The following is a 24,634-nucleotide window of genomic DNA, read 5'->3' on the forward strand; positions in this document are numbered from 1 at the left end:
GAAGCCGTTGTTCTGGTTGAAATTGTTGGTTATAGAGATAAGCGATGATTCCAGGATTCTTCTGTATTGAGTGTTGTCTTCTGTGGCGATAAGTCTTGAGTTTCTGTAGTTAATTAAATGGTTGTGTGAATTGCGATGTTGTACACAGGTATTCCTTGTATCGTCAGTCCTGCTTGCATATTGGTGTTCTGAAATACGTGTTTGGAGGTCTCTTGATGTTTCGCCCACATATAATTTGTTGCAGTTATTACAAGACTATAGACGATAGACTATAAATACTCCCGTACCTTCCACCCCAGGTAGATCTGTGTGTGACTTGAAAAAGCCCACTGTGTGGGTGAAACGTTGTCAATAAAGGTTCACATTATACTGCATATGTGTTTATATTTCCACTGTGTCGGTATTTGATACCATTTATTTCCAGGTTAGCCTAGGTAAGGTTCGTCAGAAAACAGGACGAGTGTTTCCTGACGCGGGTCTTAGATGATGACCCGCCGTTGGAGCTTTTGGTCATCTGACCGAAGCCTTCCGCTGGCTTACAGGTCAACCCCTTTAAAATTTAACATAAGAACATAAGGAAAAATTCAGATTCAGAAAGGATATAGGAAAGCACTGGTTTGGTAATAGGGTTGTGGATGAGTGGAACAAACTCCCGAGTACAGTTATAGAAGCTAAAACGTTGTGTAGTTTTAAAAATACGTTAGATAAATACATGAGTGGGTGTGGGTGGGTGTGAGTTGGACCTGACTAGTTTGTGCTGCTGGGTCTGGTGCAGTGCTCCATCCTTGAGTGGAGATGATCAGACTTAGTGGGTCATTGGGCTAATCCGGGGGGGGGGACATGGACCTGCTCCGCATGGGTCAGTAGGCCTGTTGCAGTGTTCCTTCTTTCTTATGTTTTATTGTTATAACCATTTAATTATCATGGTAGTTGATGCGTTCTTTCCCGTGGAGGAGAAGCGGGAGACGAACTTGTGGCTCATCCCTTGCATAAGCAAACCTAACCACACCACGGGTGGGGCTTGAACCCGCGGTCAGTCTCAAAACATCTTTTTCTAGTTAAAATGCGTAAATTATCACAATGTTAATCGAAACTTACATTTTATGGAGAAAAGTAAGACAAATTATATTACTGTATTTGAATTATTATTATTATTATAATCAAAAAAGAAGCGCTAAGCCACAAGGGCTATACAGCAAACTGTATTTGAAGTAAATGTTTTCTGTGTTTTTTTGCAATGATTTATATGTAATTTTTAGGTATATATTGTTGGGAGTCTTGGTAGGCTGACAGTGGGTGGTTTGGCTTTGAGAAGAACGTGCCTAGTATGGGCCAGTAGGCCTGCTGCAGTGCTCCTCCTTTTTTGTGTTCTTACAAGTGTCTCACTTTTCCGGTTCTTTCTTTGGGAAAATGAACACAAATGCTCTTTAATGTAATCCTTTATTGACAACGTTTCGCTCACACAGTGGCCTGTATCATGTTACAAACAGATCTATTTGTGACTTGATAACGTCGACTGTGTGGGCGAAACGTTGTCAATACTGCATTGTGTTTATTTTTCCATCATGTTTGTATTTTATATTATCTCCATCCTTCTTTGTGACTGAGTACCAACTCCCACCAATGTTTCTCTCCTTGCCATCTTGGCACATCCAGGCGAGTACAAACAGGAAGCACGTCTGTCTGGTTCTCAGCAGACGGAGGATCAAGCCTCCACCACGTCTTGCGCTGAGTAACACACATGGGCTTAGCGCTTACCTTGAATTATATACATTATATTTCTCCTGCCATCTTCTAGGAGCCTCACCATTGTCTCCAACGTACCAGAGTCCAGGGATAGCTACCATGGTTCTCCTGGAGACAATGGTATGATAGTAAAGCTCACAGGTCGTGAATGATCCATATTTTGAAACGGTTATTCCATCTTGGTAGATTTGCGTGTTGGACTTAGTCGGGAAATGCAACAGGCTGGTTTCTGTTCAGTGGGAAGAATCTTCGACAGTGGGAGTGGTGTTTTATGAAGTGAATTGTGGCCAAAAACGTCCACAGCATCCACTGTGAAAGACCCCCGTCACAGCTATGATTGACACACGGTACGGCTTTGAAGAGCTGTCCCAGCAATTTCCTGGACCTGGTCCGCGTGTAGACGTTCAATCCAACTTGTACAAATACCCCGCACATAGAATGATATGTGTGACCATGTATCGGTCCTAACAAGGATAGGTAGAAGTAGCCTTGGTTAAAAATGTGAATTTATATAACATATTGGCTTACAAATATATATAAATATATATATATATATATATATATATATATATATATAACAAAAGATCTATCCTACGAGTCAGTTTGGCACTTTTGAGCGACTGTGCCTATGAAGCCTAAAGGAGGAGGTGTAACTTAGCTGGTAGTTGAAGCCACACCTGGATTACACAGCCACACCTGGATCACACAGCCACACCTGGATCACACAGCCACACCTGGATCACACAGCCACACCTGGATCACACAGCCACACCTGGATCACACAGCCACACCTGGATCACACAACAGGTGTGATGCAGATCTCCTTTACACTGTATTTTAGCTCAGGTGTAGCCTTCACGTGTCCATAAGAGTCCACAAGTGTCCACAGGCGTCTACAAGTGTCTACAAGTGTCCTCTCGTCTCACACTAGTTTGTCGTTCTTTCTTAACTTGTTCCGTCAACGAGGTCGTCAACACCGTGTCGCTTCCTTCACTAACACCGTGGATACAATCGTCTCAGACTGACTGTTGAACCCCACCAGCCAGAAAGTAAACACTGGGTGGGGGGGGGGAATATTAACTTGAAGGGTATGGGCGAAAAGTGCCCACTTTTCCCCCACACCGGTTAACCCATTCTAAAATCCAATGTTACTGCAAATTCCGTATAATGCAATTCGTATAATTCTTGCTGGCGTAGGTTTTTACACGGTATTTTAACTTTAACAAGGTGGTTAACAGGAGGCAACGATAGTTAGCAAGGTAACGCTGACACCAACTGTCACTGGAACAAGCTAAAACGACCTGACTGACGTTACGGACGCACATCAGAAGTTAATGCTGGATGAGTCTAAGTTATTTGCAGTCAGCTAGTGAGTATGATGAGAGTACTAATGCTGACATCCTTTCTCACGAAGTCAGCAATGCACTGATAACCCTCTCCCATGAAGTCAGCATTGCACTGACATCCTCTCCCATAAAGTCAGCATTGCACTGACATCCTCTCCTATGAAGTCAGCATTGCACTGACATCCTCTCCCATAAAGTCAGCATTGCACTGACATCCTCTCCCATAAAGTCAGCATTGCACTGACATCCTCTCCCATAAAGTCAGCATTGCACTGACATCCTCTCCCATAAAGTCAGCATTGCACTGACATCCTCTCCCATAAAGCCAGCATTGCACTGACATCCTCTCCCATAAAGCCAGCATTGCACTGACATCCTCTCCCATAAAGTCAGCATTGCACTGACATCCTCTCCCATGAAGTCAGCATTGCACTGACATCCTCTCCCATAAAGCCAGCATTGCACTGACATCCTCTCCCATGAAGTCAGCATGACACTGGAGGGGCCAGGAGCTGAGGCTCGACCCCCAGCAACCACATACAGTCAAGTACATGTTTCAAACCTATTTTTTTTTTACTCAATTGTTTGGGAAGCACTAAACCCGCAGGGAATCACAGTACCCCTGGGGGAGGATGGAAATTTAATCAGGTTTGAGTCGAGGAAGAGTAGCTCCACTTCCTCGGATCAAGAGTTCTTCACCATTCCGCACATTGTTTTACATTATAATTGTATTATAATCATTATAAGTGAATTCATCATTAATAATGATAATTATCATTTAATTATTGTTTTTACTATTATTATTATTATTATTATTATTATTATTATTATTATTATTATTATTATTATTATTATCGGCGTTTATCCTAATCATTTTCTATTTTTTCATAATCGTTGTTGTTACTATTAAAGTCAGTGTATATACACTGGGAGGTGTGTGTGTATATACACTGAGAGGTGTGTGTGTGTATATACACTGAGAGGTGTATGTGTATATACACTGAGAGGTGTATGTGTATATACACCCGTCCCAGCGTCATACTGGGACGGGCGTAATGGCGTAATGTGAGGTGATATCTCAGCCTTATAAGGCCTCTAGCTATTCTATTATTTTCACAGGTCCTTGATAATGTGAGAAATCACGAAAGCGCTTGGAAGTTCACTATTTTTCTTTTCATAGGGGTTGTTTTGCATGTCGTGACATCATCTGTTACTGTTTACCCTGAGAGGTCTATGTTTCTCAGTGTATATACACCAAGAGGTGTACATTTCTCAGAATATATGTACACAGATATCTCTCTCAGTGTATGTACACTTAGGTGTATGTCTCTCGATTTATATACACTGTGCTATCTCAGTGTATATACACAGGGATACATCTCTCTCTCAGTGTATATATATATTGAGGCGTATGTTTCTCAGTGATATATATATCTCTCAGTGTATATACACTGAGGTATATATCTCTCAGTGTATATACACTGAGGTGTACATTTCTCAGTGTATATACACTGAGAGTTTACATTAATCTATATTTTAGGCATCAAAGTATTCTTGACATATGGTGAACAGGTGACACACAGCCTTAATGACCCTCGTGTAGTAGATAGGCTTCCATCCCCCAATAACCGACCCATGACATCAACTCTAAATGGGAAAAATGGGCGAGGGAGGACAATTAAAACCACAAAAACCCTTAATAGATTTTTTAAAAATTTATTATACACCTATAGTATGGTAGGTTTGAAAATTCAATTTCTGTACAAGAGAGGGAACACATTTATCTGTTTCTTAGTCTAGACATTTAAAAGTAAGTGTGGAACTATCACACTTACGACAGCGATGCGACCGTCTTAACGTACTGGGTGATGATGTCGCGCACGCGAGCACGCGCGCGCGTTCATGCGCCCCGCGTGGCGGAAAGTGCGCCGGGCGTCGGTCTGCTCAGGACCTGGTACTTGTCGGTGGTTCCTTATCAGTGGCGAGGGTTGGGGCTGCGGGGAGGTTAGTTGTGGATGTTCGGGGGTCGGTCACGAATTATTGGGGGTCAGTCACGAATTATTGGGGGTCGGTCACGAATTATTGGGGGTCGGTCACGAATTGAAGGAGGTCAGTCTCGAATATTTGGGGGCAGTCGCGAATGCTAAGGGATCAGTCGCGAATATTGGGAGTTTAGTTCGGATACTGGTTTCAATCCCAAATACTGGTGTCAGTCCCAGATACTGGTGTCAGTCCCAAATACTGGTGTCAGTCCCAAATACTGGGGTCAGTCCCAAACACTGGGGTCAGCCACAATTATTCTACCTACAGAAGGGGGTCCTAAGGTGTTAAAAGGAGTCTAGCTGACCTTTTTTTAAAGACCATAACAAGACAAAGATCACGACAGCCAAGAAGATGACGGGATGGGTATTGAGAACTTTCAAAACAAGGGAAATAATGCCGATGGTGACACTCTTCAAATCACTAGTGCTCCCTCACTTAGAATACTGCTCAGTGTTGACGGTCCCGTTCAAAGCAAGAGAAATATCGGAGCTGGAACAAATGCAGAGATCGTTTACGGCTCAACCAGACTGTAATGGATATATGGGGCAGTGGGCCTCCAGCAGCAACAGCCTGGTTGACCAGGCAAGCACCAGACGAGCCTGGCCCATGGCCGGGCTCCGAGAGTAGTGAAACTCTCGAAACTCTTCCAAGGCATATCAAAGGTATAAAGGTAAGGGGGGCTACGACTGGTGACCCACAAGGAACTGGGGATTACGAAAACGCCAGGGGTCATAATTGATCTAAGTCTCTTGAGCCAAGGAATCTGAGCGACCGCTGCCCCTTCTTCAGATCAAACATGATTCCTCGGATGCTGTATAACCTCCTGTGACAACTTTTGTGAGTGGATTGCACAAATATGTAGGTAGAAGTGGTTGGATTTGAGAGGAACCTGCCTAGCATGGGCCAGTAGGCCTTCTGCAGTGATCCTCCATCTTTACGTTCTTGTGAATGACAGGAAAAACGTCTTGAAGGAATGAAATAAAATCCTAAACGGAAGTAATAAAGAAAAAAATAAAACACTCTCCTAGATATGGAATAAATTCTTTAATAAATGGGATTAAATGGAAAACTAAAGTGTACTGAACACTTTATGAAATTAATTGATCTGTATACTTCGATCCCCTTCTGGGATCCTCTTCAACAGATGAGGATCCCAGAAGGGGATCGAAATATACAGATCAATTAATTGTCTGTGTTTCTGTCTCCATGTTGGTTGTTAATGATCACTGACAAGTGGTCATTACACTCTAGTTAAATATTTAGCCCCCCATTAAGATTGTATTCCATATCTACGAGTGTATTTGATCTTTTTCTGTTAATCCCCTTTAGGATTTTATTGGATAAAGTTTACTGCGGGGGGCGTTGACCCCCGTAACCCTTTCCAGGTATTTCCAGGTATACTCATTTAACTCACTTCTGGCAGATGAAGTGTGCCAGCTGAATGTGGCACCGCGCGGACCGTGAGGAGTACCGAGCAGACCGAAGCCCAGACCACTTTCCTTAGTATACAAATTCCTGAATAAGCCTTGATTCTTGCGGTCTAGCGGAGACCATTTAGACCATTTGGTCACTTGGACCACTGCACATCCGCACACCCATATATAATTTGAGTATTTTGTAAATGATATGTATAATCACCACTATATACAAGTACGATAGAAAAGTTTAGTATTGGAACCGTTTATTGTCTTTCGAAAAGTCTTTATTTTGTAATCACTCAGAAAAAAAACATCGTTGAAAAGCAGAGAAGCTGAGGATTGTGTTTGGAAGGTCAATCTGTCAATAAAACTCTGTTAAAACACACACATAAAAAAACAAAACATGGTCGTTGTGGTTAAAACGAGGCTGATTTTTATTTTACGAGTCTTCATTGGCACTTCTGATTTTCAGAACAAAACGTAGTACTTAAATAACCCGCACGTAGGAGACACTTATGACGACATTTCGGCCCGACTTCGACCATTTACAAAGTCACACTGACACGAAAGAGTGAGGGAGTCAGTATATATATAGGCGAGGTACTGGAAGCACCAGCCTTACCACTACCACTATTTCTTGTTCTTCCTCTCTTGGTTCCGTCCCTGTCCCCCCTCGCCTATATATACTGGCTCCCTCACTCTAATGTGTTAGTGTGACTTTGTAAATGGTACAAGTAGGACCGAAACGCTGTCGAAAGTTCCACTCTTCCATGAGCGGCTTGTGTATTGTTCCAGTCATGGTACTGTACCTTCCTGTCCTTTCAGACGTAGTAAGACGTACATGGTCGGAGATCGACAACCAGACGTAGGCCTGAATAATCATCCATGTTTACGTTAAACAAAGATAAGCGATTTGTTAACAATATTTAAGTAATTAAAAATTGAATAATCGTTAACGTCCATAAAAAAAAATATAATCATTAAATAACTTAACAGAGGTGTTCGATTACAGCGACTCAAAATGTACATATATATACAAACATAGTTTACAAGGCTGGTTAGTTACAGTTGAGGCCTACACAGGCTGCAGTCATATAATTAGATTGTGTAAGGTAATGGTGTTTCACTTTCTCGTTTGCACGTTTCGCCCGGCACAACAAACAAAAGAAACAAGTTTGCAATCCTCACTGAAGAGTTGGGGTCCCCACAACGTTGCAGCTCAAGACTTCAACGTCAAGTCTTTCGTGGTAAGGTGAGATTTCGACAGGTGAAATTAACATTTAATGTGGTGTGCCCATGTTGGTCTGGCAGCGTTGTAGCGACCCAGGGACCTGACTGGGACTATCCTAGTTCCCCCTCTAGTGTCTTTTTTCCACGTTTTTTCTGTTTCTCTCTGCTATGGCAATTTCATCAGTGCTGTTTTTTTTTTAAAGCTGATTATTTTTTTTTAGAGAATAAATATCTATATACCGAATTAGTGTTGTGGGATATTTCCAGTGGTTAATAACAGTTCCCAGCTTGAGAGAGACGGCTTGAGCTTGCTCCGAAGCCGAAGCCAACCCTAGGCTTGGCTTTGGCTTTGGCTTTGGCACTGCCGTGCTCACCACAAATCACGAACTTTCTCAAGCAACTTCGGAAAGCAAATTTTCCACCTGGTGTTCAACGCTTATTAAAATTAATCTGTAGGCCTCTTGATGAACGATGCGTTGTGGAGACTCGACAACCCACAACCAGTCTTCATCAGAAGAATATAAAAAAATGGGGATGGGGGGATTTTGAGTTATAGATCCTGCAAAAATCCACATATGAAAACAGTTCCTTCCCAAAATATGCTAATCCTAGCATCCTCATCCTTTAAATCGGTAGCTGTTCCATCCCGATAACATCCTCCTTAATCGAATAATCTCAAGTTTACGATTAAATTGTGACAGATTAACTTAGCTTAATTTAACTCAGCTTAACGTTACCCATGAGAGGAGGATGTTATTTAGCCGTAACAGCTATCGAACAAACCTGACAATGAGTCTTGGGTGAATAAATGTGAATGAGAAAGATAAAAGAAAAATCGCTCGATTGCCACAGACATAGTTTCGAGTTTTTTATAGCTCACACAAGGGATAAATGAGAGGGATTCAAAGTTTACTGAGAATGCAAGATTACCAATTATGTAAAAATTTAGAAAATATCAAATGTTGACATTGTACAATATTTCGGATAGAGAGAAGTGCTGTCCGTGCTCCTCAGCCTCGGCGAAGACACTGTGGAAAAGACAGGTTGTACAACGAACTTGAATGAGGCAACGCCTTGACTTGGTTTGACAAAGCTCTACACAGAGCAAAACGATGTCCCGATAAAAGCTCGTTCTGCAGCCTGTGTCTTTTCTTTACCTAATTTTTCGGTAACACGCCATTGAGATTCAACTTCGGATTGACCAGTCATCCTCTTCCTCCATTCTCTTCGGAGAGACCTCGCTATCCACTTTCTTCATCCACTTCATAGCCTCGTAATCTGACCAACATTATTTTTTTATTAGTTTCAACAGGTTCGTGGTTTCCTACACTTCACTTTATCACCATCATTCACGTCCGTGATATCCACTGTTGATCCTCCTCACCACTACCCTCCCACACCACCTGATGTGGATAATAGGACACCCTGGCATGCCCAGTGTTCGACAACTATCACTGAATGAATGTTTTCTGTTGTTGCTAGTCACTAACTGGTGAAAATAATGAATATAATGTGAATCTCTGGCACTCCTGGTATGATGAGTCCCTGGCACTCCTGGTATGATGACGTTCTGGCACTCCTGGTATGACGCTGTTGGTTTCTTTTCACTGTCAACCAATGATCTGCTGTGCTTTCGTTTTGCTGAGAGTGAGAAGCACTGCACAATTCAGACCACAGAGATCTTGCATCTCAGCATAATGCTGCTTTCGATAGACTGACCATCTAACTTCTGCTCTTCTTCAGACCAAAGAACTACTTGTGTGTGTGTGAGTGTGTGTGTGTGTGTGCAGCAGACGCCACCCGTAAATTTATCAGACGTGTTATGTAACTTTCCTATACGACGTCACAAGATTTCTTTAGAAGAGACTCGTAGTAAGACTCACAGGCTGACTCAGGCCGTGCCTCGGAAATGTTCGATCTTCGATAGAGAGCCACGTTCAGCTCAAGGAAGGCTCTTGTGGAGTTGCAATCAGGTAACAGGCGTAGTGCTGGGCCCCGTGGGGCGGTGCAGGGTGGGGCTCACTATCACTTAGCTGGGGAGTGGACGAGGGAGTGACCGTAGGGCTGGGCCCCGCAGGGAGGTAGGGCAAAGTGACCCATGGAGGAGAAGGCAGAGGACATGAACCCGCCCATTCCTGCAAGAAAGAGAGAGAGAGGACGAATTAGTACTGACGTCGTAACGATCAATAATAGTCATCCTCTAAGGCAAAACACGAACTACCAGCTTACATATACTGTGGACATTATTATTATCTAATGAGGAACAAACAGTCTCACATGGAGGAAAATTAAACCGAAGAAGAGGCTTGCATATTTCGGCCTCCAACTGAGGACCTCTTCAGTCTCTGAAAGACAAGTTATAAGTTGAAATACACAGAAGTTTTCTCTTCTATTTTAGTGTCTCGATGTGGGACTGCTTGTTCCACTGACCAGTGTTCATTACACATCCGTGTTTGCAAGGCCGGATTAAGGCATGGGTTTTAGGGGTTGCAGCCCAGGGTCCTCCGCCAGCAGGAGGCCCTCCAGTGATTAAGTGAAAAGTATTCACAGTTACTGCAGTAAGTTTATAATTATAGTATGTTATTACATCACGTATTTGATGGACTGTTGTGATTAATTTTTGTTTCCTTTTCAAAATATCACTGGTGGCCAACAAAATCTTAATCCGGCTCTGCGTATTTAGCTTATATACGTATTTCAGTGAGACTCAGGAACCAATATAGTAAAGGCCACATGAGCTACTGTTACTGTTCAGTTCACAAATGGTGCTAATGAGATGAAGTTTGCAACGTTGACTTGATTGTAGTTACTGCAGCAGTGGCAGCAGCAGCAGCAGCAGCAGCAGCAGCAGCAGCAGCAGCAGCAGCAGCAGCAGCAGCAGAACAATACAAGGCAGGTGGGTGGTGCATGCATATGTCACCATTATTAACATTATAATTCATGGGAGATTGCTAAGGCCGTAGAGGCTAATACAACGCCTAGAAGACTACATGCAGTTGTTGACACTAACACTAAGAGAGTAGCTGCTGCCAGGGAGCTACGCTGTTGTTGACGGTGGTGATGGGAGTGAGGGGAGGTGTGGCCGGCAGACTGGGGATCACTGGAGCGAAGGCGCTCCTCTGTTTGGTATTCATATTGGCCGTGAACTGGGAGAAGAGAGCTGCGGAGGAGGTGGAGGAGGAGGAAACTGGGCAGGAGGTAGCCGCGATGCCCCAGGCTCCGTGGTGGTGGTGGTGGTGATGGTGGTGGTGGTGTCCCCCAGGGCCGCCTGCTGGTGCCGCTGCTGCTGTACCAGCAGTAGTGGGATGGAGGGAGGAACACCATCAGTCACTGTGATCCATCAGACCTTCCCCTCACCCCCAACACTCACTATCACTGATCTAACACTCACTATCACTGATCTAACATTCACTATCATTGATCTAACACGCAGCATCACCGTTCTTGCAAGCAGTATCTCTAACACCAATTATCACTGATCCAATACACATTATCACTGACCTAAGACACACTATCACTACCACCGATCTAATACCCATCACTTCTTCACCATCCGTGGTCCCACAAAAGTGGTGACTTCTACATCCATTCGCTACATTGGCAACTGTTAGTAGAGTGTAAACAGGCGAGTGTTTCCACCACTTAAGAATCAGATCCAAGAAATCACTATTGGGACAAATTATCTTCATTTTCAGATCACATTGTTAGATAATGCAGATATTTTCATATTCAGCTTATAGCTGGTGGAACACATATAAGAACATAAGAAAGGAGAAACACTGCGGCAGGCCTACTGGCCCATCATACTGGACAAGTCCTTGTGGTATACTGTGTGGTATATTGTGAGTGTTATCTGTCTTGAAGAGACTTGGACCATTGACAAAGTCACACTAACCAGAAGTGGAGCAGGACGGCTATATATAGGCAGGAAGAGGTGGTGGTAGTAGTAGTAGTAGTAGTAGTACAAGAATGGGATATAATACCGGCAAGATGAAATTAAGACACATGCACAACACCCGGGCATCCCTATCGTAGACATTTCGCCATCCAGCCAGCCACTGAATGGCGAAACGTCCACAACAAAGACAACCAGCCGTCCTGCTCCACTTCTGGTTAGTGTGACTTTGTCAATGGTCCAAGTCGGACCGAAACGTCGTCGTAAGCTTCTCTCTTTTAAGTGCGGGTTATTTGTGTATACTTACAAAAATAAAAGAACAGTAGAAGGTTTATAAGGCTGAGATATCACCTGACCTACGATACTTCACCCGACCCAGTATGATGCTGGGGGAAGTGTCAGCCTTTTAATGATTACAGACACACAATGGACTACCCAACAAGTGCTCATACCACCTTCACCAGATTGTGGATATTACAGTCACTAACATCACCAGTCCTATTACGTACCAGTAGTTTATTCTGATTTAACAACCTTTCTGTTTTAACTGTTCAGAGATCGAGTCTCGTACCCCCATTATTTGGTTACCGTACCCCCAAGGGGCATGGATACTCCTCGGTTATGTGTATGTGTGTGTATGTAGTTGCAGGGATCAAGTTACAGCTCCTGGCACGGGTGGGGGGGGGGGGGGGTGAGCCAAGGATGCCGTTTATATTGTTAAGTGAATATTATTTATGAACAGCTGATTATATTTCACTATTTCCAGAGTTTTAACTGGTTATTATTTAGTCAGTTTCTTACGAGGGTGAAAAAAAATAAATAAATCAGGGGTACCAACAATAAGAATAAAACTCAGGGTACCACCAATAAAAATAAAAATCAGGGGTACCAACAATAAGAATAAAAATCAGGGGTACCAACAATAAGAATAAAACTCAGGGTACCGCCAATAAAAATAAAAATCAGGGGTACCAACAATAAGAATAAAAATCATTGATACCAACAATAAGAATAAAAATCAGGGGTACCAACAATAAAAATAAAAATCAGGGGTACCAGCAATAAAAATAAAAATCAGAGGTTCCAACAATAAAAAAATAAATCAGGGGTGCCAGCAATAAGAATAAAAATCAGGGGTACCAACAATAAAAATGAAAATCAGGGGTACCAACAATAAAAATAAAAATCAGGGGTACCAACAATAAAAATAAAAATCAAGGGTACCAACAATAAAAACAAAATCAGGGGTACCAACAATTAAAAAAATCAGCGGTACCAACAATAGAAATCTAAATAAGGGATACTTACAATAGAAATATAAATAAGGGATACCAACAATAAAAATCCAAATCAGGAGTACCATCAATGGAAACTTAAATCAAGGGTACCAACAATGGAAACTTAGATCATGGGTACCAACAATGGAAACTTAGATCATGGGTACCAACAATGGAAACTTAAATCAAGGGTACCAACAATGGAAACTTAAATCATGGGTACCAACAATGGAAACTTAAATCATGGGTACCAACAATGGAAATTTAAATCAAGGGTACCAACAATGGAAACTTAAATCATGGGTACCAACAATGGAAACTTAGATCATGGGTACCAACAATGGAAACTTAAATCATGGGTACTAGCAATAAGAAGTCTATATCAAGGGTACCAACAATGGAAGTCTAAATCAGGGGTGCCAACACTGGAAATCTAAATCATGGGTACCAACAATTGAAGTCTAAATCAGGGATACCAACAAAGAATGATTTAAAATATTAAAAGCATAATGGATAGAATATACCGTTTATTGCTGTTTGCTACTGTTTATTACCGTTTGCTACTGTTTATTACTGTTTGCTACTGTTTATTTGTTTTTTACTGTTTATTACTGTTTGCTACTGTTTACTACTGTTTATTTCTGTTTTTTACTGTTTATTACTGTTTGCTATTTATTACTGTTTGCAACTATTACCGTGTTCCATTGTTTATTACTATTTATTGCCTGTTATTGGTCATTACTGTTTATGTACTGTTTAAATCAAAAGTTCCGTTAATATGTGTAAACAGAAGTTAATAACATTGTTAATGGTTTGAAAGATGTTAAGAGAAGGAAGAGAGAAGGATAGGGAGATGATAAGGAGACAAGGATATGAAGAAGATAGGGAGACAAGGATAGGGAGAAGATAGGGAGAAAAAGGGAGATGTTTTAGTAAAATTGGATATATCATCAGTGTGCTGCTACCTTATTCTAAATTATTAAAGTTTTAAGAGAGAGAGAGAGAGAGAGAGAGAGAGAGAGAGAGAGAGCTAGCTCAACTTACTGGAAGTGCTGTTGAAGAGGTTGGGTGAGGCGCTCATGTTAGCCAGACTCGCAGGAGAAGCGTAGCCGGAGGTGTTGATGGAGGCACCGTAGGAGGAGGAGGAGGAGGAGGAGCCCGTGGAGGAGGAGTGGGGAGTGGAGGCGTTGGAGGGGAAGGCGGCGCCCCTGGGCGAGGATATGCCCACGCCGGGGCCCTGGGCACGCGTGTAGTCCTCTAGAAGAAAAAACCTACAAGTAAGAACAACCAGTACGTCAGTTATATGCTCGGCGAGGGTCTGGCAACACTGTTATTAATATTACTGAGGTCTGGCAACACTGTTATTAATATTACTGAGGTCTGGCAACACTGTTATTAATATTACTGAGGTCTGGCAACACTGTTATTAATATTACTGAGGTCTGGCAACACTGTTATTAATATTACTGAGGTCTGGCAACACTGTTATTAATATTACTGAGGTCTGGCAACACTGTTATTAATATTACTGAGGTCTGGCAACACTGTTATTAATATTACTGAGGTCTGGCAACACTTATTAATATTACTGAGGTCTGGCAACACTGTTATTAATATTACTGAGGTCTGGCAACACTGTTATTAATATTACTGAGGTCTGGCAACACTTATTAATATTACTGAGGTCTGGCAACACTGTTATTAATATTACTGATGTCTGGCAACACTGTTATTAATATTACTGAGGTCTGGCAACACTGTTATTAATATTACCGAGGTCTGGCAACACTGTTATTAATATTACTGAGGTCTGGCAACACTGTTATTAACATTAATGAGGTCTGGCAACACTGTTATTAATATTACTGAGGTCTGGCAACACTGTTATTAATATTACCGAGGTCTGGCAGCACTGTTATTAATATTACTGAGGTCTGGCAACACTGTTATTAATATTACTGAGGTCTGGCAACACTGTTATTAATATTATTGAGGTCTGGCAACACTGTTATTAATATTACTGAGGTCTGGCAACACTGTTATTAATATTACTGAGGTCTGGCAACACTGTTATTAATATTACTGAGGTCTGGCAACACTTATTAATATTACTGAGGACTTGGCAGCACTGTTATTAATATTACTGAGGACTTGGCAACATTGTTATTGACATTGCTGAGGACTTGGCAATACTGTTAATAATATTATTTAGGACTTGGCACCACTGTATTAATATAACTGGAGATTTGACATCATAATTATTATACTTGAGGACTTGGCAACACTGTTAATGTTACTGATGGCTTGGCAATACTATATCAATATAACTAAGGACTTGGCAACACTTCATTAATACAACCGAGGACTTGGCAAAACTGTTATTATAAAACTGAAGACTTAGCAACACTGCATTGATATAACTGAGTATTTGGCAATAATGCATTGATGTAACTGAGGATTTGGCAACACTGTTATAAATATTACTGAGGATTTGGTACCACTGTTGTTAATATTACTGAGGACTTTTCAGCACTGTATTAATATTATTCTTTGACTTGGCAACACTGTGTTTACATTACCCCTTGACTTAACAACACTGTATTAATATAACTGATGACTTGACAACACTGTATTAATATAACTGATGACTTGGCAACACTGTATTAATATCACTGATGACTTGGCAACACTGTATTAATATCACTGATGACTTGGCAACACTGTATATGATAAATTTAAGCTTGGCAACACTACATTAACATGATAACTTAGAATATGAATGCAAATTTGAATCTCAAAATGTTTTAGACAATTTAAAATGAAAATCAAAGGTGTTAATTTAAATCTTGAAGAGACAATAATTACCTTCGCCCCACTGCGTGTTGGCTGTGTCTTGGACACTGACGGCCAGCTGGCCTGTGTAGGTGTTAAATCCGGTCATGGCCGACGTCTGGTTCATGGCTGGCGACCTGGGGGCCGGCAGGGCCAGCTGGTTATTCCTGGGCATGGAGTAGAGAGCCTCGGCCAGGTCGGCTGCCCTCTTCAGAATGATCTCCTTCGGCAGCTTCTCCGGGTCACCTGGATGCCGCGGGATGAGCTTCTGGAGTCGCTGGAACCCGTAGTCGATGGTGGGTTCCGTCAGTGCTGGAAACGATCAAGGGAGGAGTGGTCAAGTCTTTGACACGTTTTAACGTATCTGTCGATGTTTTGAGCTCACTGTCGACGTTGTTAAACGTGTGAAAAAGGCGCAAAACAGGTGGTAAATCAAAAGTACTCCAACAGTGGCAAGAAAATGTTCTTTTTTTACTTCGAGTACCTTGAAGTGTCGAGTACCTTGAAGCTTCGAGTACCTTGAAGCTTCGAGTACCTTGAAGCTTCGAGTACCTTGAAGCTTCGAGTACCTTGAAGCTTCGAGTACCTTGAAGCTTCAAGGTGCTCAGTACCTTGAAGCCTCAAGGTGGTCAGTCCCTCAGGTTGAAGGACTGATCACCTCAAATACTTTTTCTCCAAGGTTGAAGGACTGATTACATCATCATTATTTCACTACCACTGCTCCCTTTGTATTTGACTGAAGAAGTCTACTGTGTAGCCTAAACGTTTCCTCAATAAAGATACCCAACTGTTGTACATGTGTCTTATTCTTCAACTCGTCAGTATTTTATACCATATACAACAAAGAGAATATCAGTGACTTACAAACATAGACAAATCTCCCGGGAGCTCCTTTACAGAATTGCTTTGACTTGTACGAGAGAGTTACTTCAACCACACCAGGGATGTGACGAGGAGGTGTCTGAACTCTGATGGCATGTGACGTGACCAACTGGAAAACAGAGATATAATGTGTATAAGAACAGACCCACATCTTCAGCTAGAGGGACATTATAATTTGTAAAACAGAAGATGATTTGCGAAGTAATTGAATCTTGACAGTTGGCTCAGGACACAATAATCAATTTACAGCTTGAAAAGGGGTAATTATTGGATATTTTTTTAGTTATATAACATCTCTTGTATTTCTCTCTCTCTCTCTCTCTCTCTCTCTCTCTCTCTCTCTCTCTCTCTCTCTCTCTCTCTCTCTCTCTCTCTCTCTCTCTCTCTCTCTTGTTTACACCCGCTTAGACGCCATCTTGGAGTCTGGGACCCGAGACGCTCATCTCCTGCTTACAGTCAACACTAATCATCCAAACACCACAAGCCAACAACAAACACCCGTCAAACACCTCTAGGGAGCAACAAACACCCGCCAAACACTTCCAGGGAGCAACAAACACCCGTCAAACACCTCCAGGGAGCAACAAACACCAGTCAAACACCTCCAGTTAACACAAAACTCCCGTCAAACACCTCAAGCGAACACATCAAACATCCCAAATGAACACCAAACACCACAGATGAACACCAAACACCTCCAACAAGCACTAAACACTCTTTAAATAGTATCACATGATGACAAACACACTCAACCACCAACGAAGGTCTGACAATCACCAAACACCAACAACGAATGCCAAATACTAAAAACTAATAAAAACACCAACTAGCAATAAACAAACACCAACAACTCATTAAAACATCTGTGGACATTTTTCAACACCAAAAACTCTGAAATACTGCAAAAGAAAGCAACTAATATAAGAAAAATCTCTAAACACAGTAAAGAGTAAACATTTCAAACACAGCCCCCCCCCCAAAAAAAAAAAAAACACAAAATATCATCAAACACTGCCAAACACTACCAAACACGTCTCTTTTAGACATTTCCCAAGTATTCCAAAAAAACTATTCAAACACCATAAGAAAACACATCAAACATGCCCAAGCAGAAAAAACACCACAAACATAACGCGTTCAAAACACCACCAAACACTCACAAGGACCACCAGCCATACAAGTCTCTTAAACAGAAAACTTACAAACAGCATCAAACACTTATAGGCATCACCAAACATTTCCAAACATAAAACAGTGACAACAGCGAACACTCTCAAACACCCAGAAACACTTCTAAATACACTCAAATATCCAAACAAATCCAAACATCACATTTAAAAATAAACTCCAAAACACACACCAAAACATCTCCAGTCACTTCCAAACACTCCCTACACACTTCCAAACACTCTTCAATACATACAAACATTACTTATCACTCAGACACGTCCAAACTTATTCAAAACGCACAACAAACTACCATCGGTGACTTCCAAACACTATAAAAACACATCCAAACATTCTTCAAACACCAGCATTCACGCGCAACTCACCTCGCTCCAGACCAGCATAGTACCGAATACTATCTGAAGACCGTCGAAGAAGTTATCACCAATAATGATGACCGTAGCGCCTCCAGTTGTCCAACCCTCGGAGGGAGAGATGGCCTTGATACACGGAGTGGCTGGTAGTGGCGGATATAGACCTGGGCAGGAAGAGCACATGTGTTATTGTGTATCCTTCTCATGTGTTATACGAAGGTGGGAACACTAGCAGTGTGCTGCTACACTGTTCTGTATGATAGTTACATTGTGGGAACACCAGCAGTGTGTTGCTACACTGTTCTGTATGATAGTTACATTGTGGGAACACAAGCAGTGTGCTGCTACACTGTTCTGTATTATAGTTACATTGTGGGAACACCAGCAGTGTGCTGCTACACTGTTCTGTATGATAGTTACATTGTGGGAACACCAGCAGTGTGTTGCTACACTGTTCTGTATGATAGTTACATTGTGGGAACAACAGCAGTGTTGCTACACTGTTCTGTATGATAGTTACATTGTGGGAACACCAGCAGTGTTGCTACACTGTTCTGTATGATAGTTACATTGTGGGAACACCAGCAGTGTGCTGCTACACTGTTCTGTATGATAGTTACATTGTGGGAACACCAGCAGTGTGCTGCTACACTGTTCTGTATGATAGTTACATTGTGGGAACACCAGCAGTGTGTTGCTACACTGTTCTGTATGATAGTTACATTGTGGGAACACCAGCAGTGTGCTGCTACACTGTTCTGTATGATAGTTACATTGTGGGAACACCAGCAGTGTGTTGCTACACTGTTCTGTATGATAGTTACATTGTGGGAACACCAGCAGTGTGTTGCTACACTGTTCTGTATGATAGTTACATTGTGGGAACACCAGCAGTGTGCTGCTACACTGTTCTGTATGATAGTTACATTGTGGGAACACCAGCAGTGTGTTGCTACACAGTTTATTTATTTATTTATTTATTTATTAATTTGAACATGATACAGAGAAGTACAAAAGAATGCAGTTAAGTGCAGGATGCCAAAGCCACTTGTATGCATAGCATTACGGGCAGGCTTAAAATTAACTTAAGATTAACTAAGCAATGACGTATTGAGTGGTAAAACATTATTGTAAACAGAGAACAATTAAGCACAAATGAGTATTACAAAAACAGGTCGTATGGTTGCATGCATTGCTGTACAATCAGTATTTATTTATTTATTTATTAATTTAATTTGAACATAATACAGAGAAGTACAAGGAATACAATTTTTAAAGTGTAACATGCCAAAGTCCCTTGTATGCAGAGCATTATGGGCAGGCTTAAAATTAACTTAAGATTAACTAAGCAATGATATATTCAGTGGTACAAAAATTATTGTTAAATAGATAACAATTTAGTACAAATGAGTATTACAAAGACAGGTCATATGGTCATTTACTGTGTTGTTGTGTAATCAGTAGAATGGAGTATTCTGTTAGGTAATGAAGTTAAATAGTAACAAAGTTTGATTGGGTCACAGGTTGACATTTATGAGATACAATAATGAGATACATATATGAGATACAATTTGTGAGATACAATTATTCAGTATTTATTTAGTTGTGGGTGAGTAAGTGATTTTTGAGAAGATACTTGAATTTATAAACAGACAGTGTTTCTTTTATATTCACAGGTAATAAATTCCAGATTTTAGGGGCTTTTATGTGCATTGAGTTTTTGCATAGCGTGAGATGGACACGAGGAACATCAAAGAGTGATCTGTGTCTTGTGTTATGGTCATGTGTTCTGTTGAGGTTGGTAAGGAGATGTTTGAGGGGAGGGTTTATGTCAGAGTTAAGTGTTCTATGTATGTAGTAGGTACAATAATAAGTATGGATGTTTTGTATTGTGAGTAGGTTTAGAGTTTTGAATATTGGTGGAGTGTGCTGCCTGTAGTGGGAATTTGTTATCATTTTGACTGCAGCCTTTTGTTGGGTGATTAGTGGTCTGAGATGGTTTATTGTTGTTGAGCCCCATGCACAAATTCCAAAGGTGAGATAGGGGTAAATAAGTGAGTGATATAGGGCCAGGAGGGCTGACTGTGGAACATAGTAGTACCGTATCTTCGATAGTATGGCAACGGTCTTGGAATTTTTTTGGGAAATTTGTTGTATATGTGTTTGAAATTTGAGTCTATTATCAAGGTGGATTCCTAGGAATTTTCCCTCTGTGAGTTTTGTGATAGGTGATCCATTTATCATTATGTTAAGAGACACATCTGCAGCTCTGTTACCAAACTGAATGTAGTAGGTTTTGTCAATGTTTAGTGTAAGTTTGTTGGTCCTCATCCAGGTTGATATTTTCTGTAATTCGGTATTCACAGTATTGGCTAGCATGACTGGGCTCGGGTGAGAGTAGACGTATGTAGTGTCATCTGCAAATAGTGTGGGTTTGAGTAGTTGCGATGCATTTGGTAGGTCATTTATGTATATGAGAAAGAGAAGAGGGCCAAGGACACTTCCCTGTGGGACACCAACTGTAATTGGCTGTGCGGAAGAGTTTGCCCCATTTGTGTACACATATTGGCTTCTGTTGCTGAGGTAAGACTTTAGGTAGTTGAGGGAGTGCCCTCTTATACAATAGTGCGACGATTTTATGTGGAGCAAGTCGTGGTCAACTGTATCGAAAGCTTTACGTAAGTCAGTGAAGATCCCCAGTGGGACTTCTTTTTTCTCTATTGCTGTATAAATATGTTCTAGCATGTGGATAATAGCATAATTAGTATTTTTATTAGGCCTGAACCCAAATTGACAGGGGTTGAGTATGTTGTGGGAGATGAGGTAGGAATAGATACGCTTATGGATTAATTTTTCAAAGATTTTAGAGAGAGTGTGTAAGTTGGATATTAGCCTATAGTTATTCAAGTCTGTGTGGTCTCCTCCTTTATGGATCGGGGTGACCCTCGCTATTTCGAGAACTGTAGGAAAGGTAGAGGATTCAATGGATTTGTTAAAGAGTGTTGCAATGATTGGTGACAGCACTTGCAACACTATTTTTGTATATAAAGAGTGGTAAGGTATTTAAATCTCCTGTCTTGTTTTTTAGTGTGTTGATAATAAGAGAGACTTCTGTTGGGTTAGTCGGAGCTAGGAAAAGGGTGTTCGGGTAGTTGCCAGTGAGGTAGTCATTGGGTGGGGTATTTGAGCTTGGGATTTTATTGGCAAGGTTTTTTCCTATAGTGGAGAAGAAATCATTGAGTCTGTTTGCTGTTTCAGTTGGTGGGAGTTGGGGTTCATCTGGTTTTGTTAGTTCAATTTCGCTATTTCGTGTTATCTTTTTTGTTCCTAGTATTTCTGATAGGGTTTTCCAGGTCTTTTTTTATGTCACCTCGTAAGTTGGATAATCTGTTCTCATAATACAATTCTTTAGCCCTTCTTATAAGGCTGGTTAGGACTGACGAGTAACATTTTGTTTGGCCTCTGGTTATGTGACCCATTCTGTACTGTTTTTCATATAGGTTCTTTGTATTTATGGATTTGAGGATACTGGGTGTTAGCCAGGGACTGTTCAGTCTCTTAGCTGTCATCTGTTTAGTTTTTTAGGGCAATGCTTGTTATAGAGGTATTGGGTCTTTTTTTAGAAAATTATTAATACATTCGTCAATATCTGTATAGATTTCTAGCTCAGTGTGCCAGTGTGTCACTGCTGTTGTGAAGTTATTGATAGCTGCCTCATTGTGAAGTCTGAAAGTGACTTTAGTAGTGTCTGGGGGTAATTTGCCAAGGTTTGTTATGAGGAAGGTAGGATAATGGTTTGTGGTATTATCTGCGATTATGCCTGATCTTAAGGGGGATATGGTGTTGGTCCAGATGTGGTCTAGTAGGGAAACACTAGTCTCTGTAATTCTTGTAGGTTTTGTTACTGTTGGTAGCAACATGCAGTTACTCATAGTGTTTGTGAATTCAGTAACGTGTGGGTCCTGGTCTTGCAGGAGATTTATATTGAAGTCACCTGAGAGTAGTAAGTGATATTTGTTCATGCGTGTATCAGTTATCATACTTCCTAGGTTGTCACTAAAACGGCTAATGTTTGACTGAGGTACTCTGTAGATATTCTGTATGATAGTTACATTGTGGGAACACCAGCAGTGTTGCTACACTGTTCTATATGATAGTTACATTGTGGGAACACCAGCAGTGTGTTGCTACACTGTTCTGTATGATAGTTACATTGTGGGAACACCAGCAGTGTTGCTACACTGTTCTATATGATAGTTACATTGTGGGAACACCAGCAGTGTGTTGCTACACTGTTCTGTATGATAGTTACATTGTGGGAACACCAGCAGTGTTGCTACACTGTTCTGTATGATAGTTACATTGTGGGAACACCAGCAGTGTTGCTACACTGTTCTGTATGATAGTTACATTGTGGGAACACCAGCAGTGTTGCTACACTGTTCTGTGTGATAGTTACATTGTGGGAACACCAGCAGTGTTGCTACACTGTTCTGTGTGATAGTTACATTGTGGGAACACCAGCAGTGTTGCTACACTGTTCTGTATGATAGTTACATTGTGGGAACACAATTTTTCTCTGCCATATTCTAAATGATCAACCAGCTGTGACCCGAAGACAAGACCAATCAATACCGAGGAATCTTCTACGATATGCTGAGTGAGAGAGAGAGAAAGAGACAGAGAGAGAGAGAGAGAGAGAGAGAGAGAGAGAGAGAGAGAGAGAGAGAGAGAGTCTTAGCTACTAAAAAAAATTCATGGAGAAACTTGTAAAAGTCCAAATTCTCCCCTCCTCCTCCAAAAAAGAAAAAGAAAAAAAGAGAATAAGTTAAAGAAATAAAGAGAGAGATAGGAAGGCAGGCGAGAGAGATGGGAGACAGCAACGGACCAACAAGTACATAAACACTCTCCAAACTTATAAACTTAGAAGGAGGCGGCAGTCTTGTGTTTGTGGGCGTGGTGGCGCCCGCAAACCCCGCCCATTGTGTACATGAGAGGACAGAGAGAGAGAGAGAGAGAGAGAGAGAGAGAGAGAGAGAGAGAGAGAGAGAGAGAGAGAGAGAGAGAGAGAGAGAGAGAGAGAGAGAGAGAGAAATTGAGAGAGAGGAGGGACGGAGAGTGGGAGATAAGGAGGAAATGAGAGAAGAAGAGAGAAAGGGAGGGAGGTAGGGAGAAAAGGAGGGAGGTAGGGAGAATAGGAGAGAGGGAGACAAGAAGGAAGGGAGGGAGCACATGTCACAGTGTCACCAGCTAGAACGAGTGGTGAGTAAAGTTACCAAGAAGGAAGACAATCCAACAGAGAAAATGGAAAGATATACACAAAGAAAATGGGAAGCAGTACCACAACAGTTTAACTTAGACCTTTTTTAAGAGACTATAACGTTCCTAATTGACAATGTAAAGGTGAGAGATTTATAACCTTAATGACCCTCGTGCAGTAGATGGGCTCCAAACCATTCGCACGCGTCAGTCTGCGTCAAGAATTGTGACATTTGCAGATGTAAAAATGACTTTGGAAGTCGTAGAAATGCAATTAAAAGTCTGAGCATATCTAAACGTAGACGGCCACATTACCAGAGCAACTTGCAGTGATAACAGACTGATGTTGTAGTAGCCAGGCTTAGACTTGGTTACAAGTACTTCTGACAGTCTGACAGACACACAGACTGACTGATGTTGAAGTAGGCAGGCTTAGACTTGGTTACAAGTACTTCTGACAGTCTGACAGACACACAGACTGACTGATGTTGAAGTAGGCAGACTTAGACTTGGTTACAAGTACTTCTGACAGTCTGACAGACACACAGACTGACTGATGTTGAAGTAGGCAGACTTAGACTTGGTTACAAGTACTTCTGACAGTCTGACAGACACACAGACTGACTGATGTTGAAGTAGGCAGACTTAGACTTGGTTACAAGTACTTCTGACAGTCTGACAGACACACAGACTGACTGATGTTGAAGTAGGCAGACTTAGACTTGGTTACAAGTACTTCTGACAGTCTGACAGACACACAGACTGACTGATGTTGAAGTAGGCAGACTTAGACTTGGTTACAAGTACTTCTGACAGTCTGACAGACACACAGACTGACTGATGTTGAAGTAGGCAGACTTAGACTTGGTTACAAGTACTTCTGACAGTCTGACAGACACACAGACTGACTGATGTTGAAGTAGGCAGACTTAGACTTGGTTACAAGTACTTCTGACAGTCTGACAGACACACAGACTGACTGATGTTGAAGTAGGCAGACTTAGACTTGGTTACAAGTACTTCTGACAGTCTGACAGACACACAGACTGACTGATGTTGAAGTAGGCAGACTTAGACTTGGTTACAAGTACTTCTGACAGTCTGACAGACACACAGACTGACTGATGTTGAAGTAGGCCGACTTAGACTTGGTTACAAGTACTTC

The 24,634-nt window shown here is 41.5% G+C and overlaps 1 protein-coding gene across 7 annotated transcripts in view; it reads right to left on the reverse strand.

Moving 5' to 3' along the window:
* Positions 1-4,794: 4,794 nt before the first annotated feature.
* Positions 4,795-24,634, reverse strand: part of kn (EBF transcription factor knot) — a 358,172-nt gene continuing 338,332 nt past the window's right edge. For 5 of the 7 annotated variants that reach the window (XM_070100551.1, XM_070100546.1, XM_070100545.1 and 2 more), the window contains 6 exons: positions 18,223-18,374; positions 16,652-16,778; positions 15,821-16,099; positions 14,000-14,212; positions 10,794-11,069; positions 4,795-9,918 (listed from right to left, as the gene is read on the reverse strand). In XM_070100551.1, coding sequence (XP_069956652.1) covers positions 10,795-11,069; positions 14,000-14,212; positions 15,821-16,099; positions 16,652-16,778; positions 18,223-18,374 — 1,046 coding nt within the window. In that variant the 3' untranslated portion in view covers positions 4,795-9,918; position 10,794. The remainder of the gene's footprint in view (positions 9,919-10,793; positions 11,070-13,999; positions 14,213-15,820; positions 16,100-16,651; positions 16,779-18,222; positions 18,375-24,634) is intronic. The other 2 variants (XM_070100547.1, XM_070100550.1) reach the window with 2 other exon arrangements.

Source organism: Cherax quadricarinatus, chromosome 73, assembly GCF_038502225.1.
Source record: "Cherax quadricarinatus isolate ZL_2023a chromosome 73, ASM3850222v1, whole genome shotgun sequence".
NCBI classification, from domain to species: Eukaryota; Metazoa; Arthropoda; class Malacostraca; order Decapoda; family Parastacidae; genus Cherax; species Cherax quadricarinatus.